General features: G+C 52.1%; 1 protein-coding gene across 2 annotated transcripts in view; it reads left to right on the top strand.

Annotated features, from left to right (window-relative positions):
- LMF1 (lipase maturation factor 1) overlaps positions 1 to 7,445 on the top strand; it is a 186,651-nt gene extending 179,206 nt beyond the window's left edge. For both annotated transcript variants that reach the window (XM_027468734.3, XM_038186875.2), the window contains one exon: positions 7,178 to 7,445. In XM_027468734.3, the coding sequence (XP_027324535.3) occupies positions 7,178 to 7,352 (175 nt within the window). In that variant the 3' untranslated portion in view covers positions 7,353 to 7,445. The remainder of the gene's footprint in view (positions 1 to 7,177) is intronic.
- Positions 7,446 to 7,534: the final 89 nt, after the last annotated feature.

Consider the following 7,534-nt stretch of genomic DNA (forward strand, 5'->3'; position numbering starts at 1 on the left):
CGGTAGCTGCCTGGAAAAAGGGCTAATTTTCCTACCAGATCCCCCCCCCTCCACTCTGAAGGGAATTTTGAGACTTAATTATTTTCATTCCCTGCTAGACTAAATAATTAGGGGAAGGGACTGTTTTCCATAAGAACATTGCGCTCCATACTCCACGGAGTTTATTCTGTTAATGGAAACTCTACACCTTAAATAGCCAAGGGACTTTCAAAATGAGTTAATGCCTTCGAAATGAAATTTCTGAGACCAAAGTTTGTAGGTTTCTTTACAACTCTAGAAATTATAGTATTTTTTCAAGTGTGATAAACTTAAAATGAGAAACAGGTGACTGATTAAAAATGAGGGCATTGTTGAGCGCCCAGCCTAGCTGAGTGTGAAGCTTTACTTCAAGCAAAGTGATGTTTGTGGAATGTAGATTTACAAAATATTATTGTGCAGCGGATAGTTCATAAAACACCCGCCATCATAAATCTCAATGGTAGGGCTTTGGCTGAGAAATTAATAAGTGTTTAACACACCGTCATGGAAACAGCCTGCAACAACAAAAGAAAACAAAAATCAGGTTTTGCCTACAGAGGGAGGAAAAAAAAAAATTGATTTTATTTTTGACCTGAAGTGTTCAGTGTGTCTGATATTAAATCATGTTCACTTAAGGACTTTTATTCCAATTATAGTAGCACTCTGTTGAAAAAGCCCCAGCGTGCAGCTGAAGACCTGGATTTGTCGCGGCGGCGTTATTTATGGAGGCAGCTCTTCCAATTTGATGCTACCTGACCAGGAAGGGCCAGGCCTTAAAATATCTGTTTACAGCCCTTAGCGGCTCTAACGACACAGAAGAGAACCAGAAATCCCCACAGAGCAGGGTGCAGGGGGAGCTCCCTTGGGTGCAGGAGCAAAGTCCTCCCTGCGAGTGTGGGTCAGGGCTGGGTGCCTGTGGGGAGAGGATGGCGTGGGAGGAGGAAGGCTCCGGGACTTAGTCCGGTGGGGTGGTTATAGGCACAGTGAGCGTCTGAGGAACTTTTTTAGGGTAAAATACCACAAGTTCCTTGAAGTTTGTTTTTTAAATAGAACAAACAAACAGGAGACCAACCCAGCACGGGTGGGTAGTGGTCATTCTGTAACCATTGAGGGCAGTGCTGGAGGAAGGCAGGACATACAGAATTAGATGTAAATATGGGCTGGAGGGGGAATGATATTTCTAACCCTGTGGGGTCTCCCCGAGAAGAGTCCCTAGAGGCAGTGAGAGCAGTGCTCACAGGCAGGGGATGCTGCGTGGGCACGCAAGGCCTTCAAGGTGTGAGCGGAGCTGTGACGATCCCAGGCAGCCCCTCTCAGCCCAGACATTTCTCTCTCGGGACAAGTCTCCCTCCAAGCTCTGATCCCAAAGCCAAGAGAAGTGTTTACCTTCCCGGCTGTTCAGACAAATGGGCAGGAGCCAACGAAAATTCACTTTGTCCTCCCCTGGGTCCCTGCTGCGGGCGAGGGCCTGGTGCAGGCCGGAGTTGTGCCCGTGCCGAGCCGCGGGAGGGCCCGTCCTGCACCTCAGGGTTTGTTCTGGTTTCCCAGGATAATCCTTTTGTTCTACATTTTTTTGATGAACACTGTGATTTGGCAGAAGGTGGCTGTGAGAGATCTCTGGGTACCCGTGTGGGCCACGCAGCATCGCAGCGTAAGGTGGCTGCAGAAATCAGCAGAGCCCCAGAGCATCTCCCACAAGCATTGGTGTCAACCACACAGAAGTAAAATATTTTGTGTGTTTCCCACTGAAAAGATGTTTCACCAGCAATGAGAACTGGGAGGTGATGGAGTTCTTAGGGGTGAAAAAGGCCAAACACGTTCCTTTGGCAATCTCGTTGGGTTTTATTGCAGTTCCTGTACTAAGAGCAGCACCTGTGCTAAGATAACACCTCTGATTTATCTTCAACAATACATGGCAATATTATCAAGAATATTATCAGAGTGAAATGATTCCGCTGTCCTGGAGGGAGACTTTAAGGAATTTTCTTTACATTAAAAAAAAAACAACCCCATATTTCAGCACTGTCAAGGGGCAGCAGGGCAGAGCTAATGTCACAGCTCTGGGATCTCGGCAGGGCCATGGCCAGCTCGTGTTTGCTCCATGCCTTGCCACCTGCCACATACCGACCGTTAACCCCTGCTGAAGGTAATGCCTGGCAGTGCTGTAAGCCCTGGGGATATCCACGTTTCTTTCCCACCAGGTTCACTCTGCTGTCGCTGTAGACACAGCCCCTGAGCATCAGTTTTCAACCTGTCAAATGGAGTGAAAAAATTGTTGCCCTCTCCTGAGAGAGTTTTGAGGATGAGTTGCCCACGAGATGCTCCAGCTCTGCAGGGCCAGACCCCACAAGAGCCTTGGAGAAAAAAAGGTCAGTGATATGGAAAAAAACCAGCCCATAGAGCTACCCTCATTCTGCAATGGTTTGCGGGCCAAAGATGAATTTATGGTCGCTGCTGCTAGCAGCGCAGGAATAAGCAAGAAAGGCAATGATGGAGGCTCTGCTAATTTAATGAATTTGTACTTTCCACTGCCACTTGCTCTCTGATTTACAATGGAGTGGGGAACCTCGAGATAAAAAAAAAAAAATCACACATTGAAAAGACGACTCGTGTTTTGGTTTCTTTCTTCCCTCTCCCACCCCGGCTCGCCCTGTCAGGCCATTAATTCTAACAGAAAACACCGGGTCTGGTTTTTTCCCTCGAACCCCTCAGCTGTTGCAGGGAGACAGCTGCACCCTCTGGAACTAATTACAGCTGTCTGGGAGATTTAGCCCTCCATCGCAACAACTCCAATATTGCTGCTAATTTTTAACACGTACAGTTGGAAGATGTCATAATAGGCTGATATATGATCGAATCTTAAAAGTGCTACAGCGCAGCTGCTACCGGGCATCTGGTAGGATGAATATATTGATTTAAAAAATAACGCTGATTATTTTTAGCTTCCCTGCCTGCCCCAAGGCTGCAGCCTTGCCCGATGCGGGCGGTGATGGAGGGCGCGTGCATCCCTGGGGGGGCGGTGGCACACGTGTCCCCACACTGTGCCACGTGGGGCTGGCAGGCCTGTCTGCATGGCATGTGGACCTGTCCTTCCTCGCCATCTGCACCAAGATCCACAGCTGCCTTGTGGCTCCTCCAGGCACTGCCACCATGGCTGGGAGGAGCTGGCAAAGGGACACCCGTGTCCCTTGTCCTGCATCCCGTCAGTGGCTGTCGTAGAAGAGGTGGTTTTCTGTCTCCTGGAGGAGCAACCTCTGGCTCGCTTTATCTTACCAAATCCTATTTCTTGCTTCTCAAGTAATTGTTTTTCTCTTGTGTGTCTCATAAGGGACCTACCCTGGCCGTTGCTGGTTCAGCTGGATGCTTCCTCCAGGCTGGTCCCCACCTGGCTGTGGCAGTTGTACCCGCTGCATCCCGCTGGGTCAGGGGGAGCTCCTGGCTTTTGTTCACTCAATAAATCCTGGGAAACTGCTTGCAGCAAGGAATGGCTTTCCTGACCTTCCTGACTGTCTCTGAAACATGAGCATTGCTCGTTCTTCCCCTGGTATGAGGGATCACCTGTGGCATTAGTCTCCTTTTAATGTAGATGAAGTCAAGTAGCTTGCTTGTGACCTTCCTCAAGATGCTCACATTTCCCTAGCGCAGCAAGCCAGGTTCCCGCATGCTGGGAGTTTCCAGCAGCCAGAGGAGCCTCAGGGCCCTTTGGATCCCTTCCACCACCCAGGTCTTTGCGTGAGCACCGAGGTTGTGAAAAACACAAGCTGTTTCCGATAAGGCAAGCTGCAGCCTGCAGCAGTCTCTTGGTCTGCAGGCAGCCACGTCTGTGCGGGTCCCACCTGAGTTATGAGCTGTCCAGGTCCCTGAGTGATGCTTGGAAACTCTGCGAGCCCTGCTGGGACGGGCTGCAGGGCCTTCTGCTCCAGATGCCTTCATATGGGGTGTGCTTGCTCCCCCACGGGATGAGGAGGGAGTAGGTACAGCCAGCCCACGCTGGGAGAGGTTGCAAACCCTGTAACTTTGGAAACAAGGTACCCAGGTAGATTATAAATGCTGGGATAGCTTGTAAACTCTATGAGCCCTGAAATGAAGGGCTCCAGTGAGTATTAAATTCAGAAACTTACATCAGAGTGGCTCAGAAGGCAGGATTCAAGGAGGTCACAAGTTTTCCACGTATCCCCTGTAGCCTCCAGCCCTGGGAAGGCACCGAGAGGCCGAGCAGTGGAGGCTCTGCAGTGCTTTGGTGCATTTTTGCTGCAGTTGCTCAGCTTTCACGCATAGGGTGAGTGTTTCAGAGCCTGGCAGAGCTCAGCACCATAAACCCGGCAGCCCTGTATGTGCAGGGCCCTCCTGCACTGGGCTAGGACTGCGCATCCCAGCAGTGCAGGTGGGATGGTGCTGGGACAGGAGGGTCGCTTGGGTTAGAGACTGGGGGCTCAGGGGGACCTCTCAGGTTTACTTCGACTCCAAACACGAGGCCTGGAAGCATGCTCAGATAGAAAGGCAAACTTTATGCCACAAAAATGCAGCTTCAGTTGCGTGTGGTTGCTTTAAAGCTCACACGGTTCTAGTTTTACATGCCGATCCCTTTGATAGCACACATTTTAATAGACAAAGAACATATGGGAAAAATCATACCAAATCAGATGATAGATAGCGTTTAATCTGGGCAGGGAAGCCCAGTTGAAAGGGACAAGGAGCTTTTCATTCCATGGGGTTACTGGGCAGTGGTTGGGTAGGGGAAGGCACTTTGGGGGCTGAGCAGAGTCCTGGGGTCTCCAAGTTCTGCTTGGGGCACTCAGAGAAGTCCTCTGCCTTCTGTTCTCCACGTCCCCGACAAGTAAATGGGGACCTTGCCAGTCAGGGCTTGCAGGTAACTCCTTTGGGCATCCTGCTGGTTTTGTATCATGGGTGCACGTGGACACTGGAGTACCTGGACAGTGAAGAAAAGCCCCAAAAGTCCCAGTGAGGCAGCTGGAGTGGGAGAGGAACTGGTGTAAAATCAGCTGGTGGCTCGGCCACATGCATCCCATTACCAGGCTGCCTTTGACAGATGGCTCCATGTCCCCTTCCCCATGTGTCCTGTAGGCACAGGGACCTCTATTTTAATGCCATTTCCCAGGTTTTGGGGAGGAGCTGGTTGTGTGGGTTGCTTCCCTGGCTGGTGCTGGGAGCTCCAGATAAGGGCAGCCAAAGCTCTGCTGCTTGCACCTCTCTAGGCAGCCAGAACCGTCAGGATGAAGCTTTTGGGGTGGTAGATTTTTTCTGTGAATTCAGGAAAGCAATCAAGCAGCACAGCTTTTAAACCTCCTAACTATCTCGGGCGGGAGCCTGCAGGCTAACCCAGACCCGCATAAACCTTGCTGCTCAGTAGTGCTCTAATTATGAACAGGAAATCTTGTGCTCCTGCGAAGTAAACACTGTGGGAGTAACACTTCAGCCCCCGTTTGACTTTTACCAGCCACAGAAAAGCAAGGAGAGGGGGCATAAAACTGGCCCTGGCGGCAGGGAAGCCGGCAGCTGCAGGGCAGGGTTTGCAGCGCTGAGGTGCGGGCGGCCCCGAGCTGTGGGGGGCTCCCAGGCAGCATCCCCAGGACCCCAAGACCCTGGTGCCTGGATGCTGGACGGGGCTGGGGGGCAGAGGAGCAGCCAGGGCCCTCAGTGTCTGGCCCTTCTGCAGCAGGGCAGTGGCTCCTGCTCTCTGGGCCGCTCTTTGAATCAGATTCCTCGGGCTCCTTTTCCCAGCACCTAACTGAGATCTCCCAGGCTGTCATCAGCACCCCTCTGTTCTTGTTCCAGACACAGTTATGGGATCAGCTCCTTTTTCTGTTTGCCTTTCGTGGATTTGAGGACTGTTACCAGCCCCTGTTCAGCAGGCGGCGAGGTGGGGTGCCAGGGAGTGTACAGCATCGGGCGACGATGTTTAAATGAGAGCTGTCCCAGTGCAGCTCCACGTGTGTCAGTCTGGGCTCCCTTGGCTCACCCCATTCTCGTGAAACCCCGAGGTGTTTGCTCTGCTTTCCTTGAAGTCAGGAGACAATCCGGGCACGAATTGCAGTCGGTGGCAGCAAGGCAGCAGCCGCCTTCGTGCCTTTTGTTAGCAGAACCGTTCCCGTCGTGCTCGTCTGGGTCCCCGTCAAGATTTAAATTGAGATGTCAAGATGTGCTTGCAGCAGACCTTTTAATTGGGCTGCAGTTTTATCAGCCGTCTGCCATCTCTCCTGCTTCCCGTGTGAGTGCGTTACAAAGGTGAGTGCTAATGGCAGCCCTACAGGAGTCGTCCCTAATTATTTTAGCAGTAGGAGCCAACTCGGCGGCGTCCCGAGGCGCAGCCCTGCGAGCGAGCAGCTGCGCGAGCGTGGTGCCCTGCTCAGTAGCAGGGTTTGTATTTTAGTAGTGAAGCAAAGCAGCTTTAAATGAGCATTGACATGACTTTGACATTTTTATATTGTGGGTTAGTTTATGAACTTAGCCAGCAAACGCAGCGATGCACTCCGCAAGCAGGGACCCCAACGCTGAAGGAGCGGGGTGTTACTCCTGCTCTTGTCAGCATGCCCTACATCAAGCGGGACCAAACCTCCCGAACCGAGCGGCATGTTTAGCCTCCGAACGTGTTTCGCGAGGCTGATGAATGCTTCTTTCTGCACTGTTTTAAAATCTCCTTTTCTGTCAACTCCCAGGGCGGCCAGAAAACAGATGCGCTCGGAGCCCCGCTAATAAGCGGCGGAGCGAAGGGAACAGCCGCCGGCCGGGGCAGCGGGGCACTGGGGGGAGCTGGGGTTGGGCTGTGTACCCACAAGTGTCCTGGGCAGAAATACTCCGTAGTGCTCTCAGGAAAGGAAAAAAAAAAAAAAAAAAAAAACTTTTGTGCTTTGTTATTCTCCTTTCAGCTAGGTTATAGGGGTGTGCGGCGGTGGGTAGTGCACGGGGTGGTGGTGGTGTGCCACAAAGCTCTCCTGCCTCATGTATTGCTCCTGAATGGCATTTAGAGGAGCCAGGAAGGCTGCAGCAGTGACAGCCAGCACCGCTGCTGGTGGCGTAAGGGCTGGGGCTGGATGGGGCAATGGGGAGGGCGAGCCATAAATATGGTCCGACTGTCCTGCAGGGCGAGGAGCCCAGCGCCAGTCCCCTCCTGACCACCCTGTGCTTTGTCTCTCCAAAGGTGGATCCGAGGGGAACACTTCAAGTACAAATTCAGCCGACCTGGAGGAACGCACGCCGGCGAGGGGAAGTGGTGGATTCGGAAGAGGATCGGCGCCTACTTCCCCCCTGTCAACCTCCAGGGCCTGAAGAAGTTTTACGAAGACAGGAGCTGGCCGTACCCCGTGCGGGACTGATGGAGGGGAAGGAGCCAGGTCAAGAGCGACTGGCTGGGGAGGAGCGAGAGCCGGCAGCTCCCTTATAAAGCACACTTCTTGCCTCTCTCTGTATTTTTTTACAGATCGTTGTTTACACATATTTTACAGTAGGTTCCCAGCCAACCTGTCCACCTGCTGTTGTGGTCTGGTTTTTCTCATCT

The sequence above is a fragment of the Anas platyrhynchos genome, chromosome 15 (assembly GCF_047663525.1).
Source record: "Anas platyrhynchos isolate ZD024472 breed Pekin duck chromosome 15, IASCAAS_PekinDuck_T2T, whole genome shotgun sequence".
NCBI classification, from domain to species: domain Eukaryota; kingdom Metazoa; phylum Chordata; class Aves; order Anseriformes; family Anatidae; genus Anas; species Anas platyrhynchos.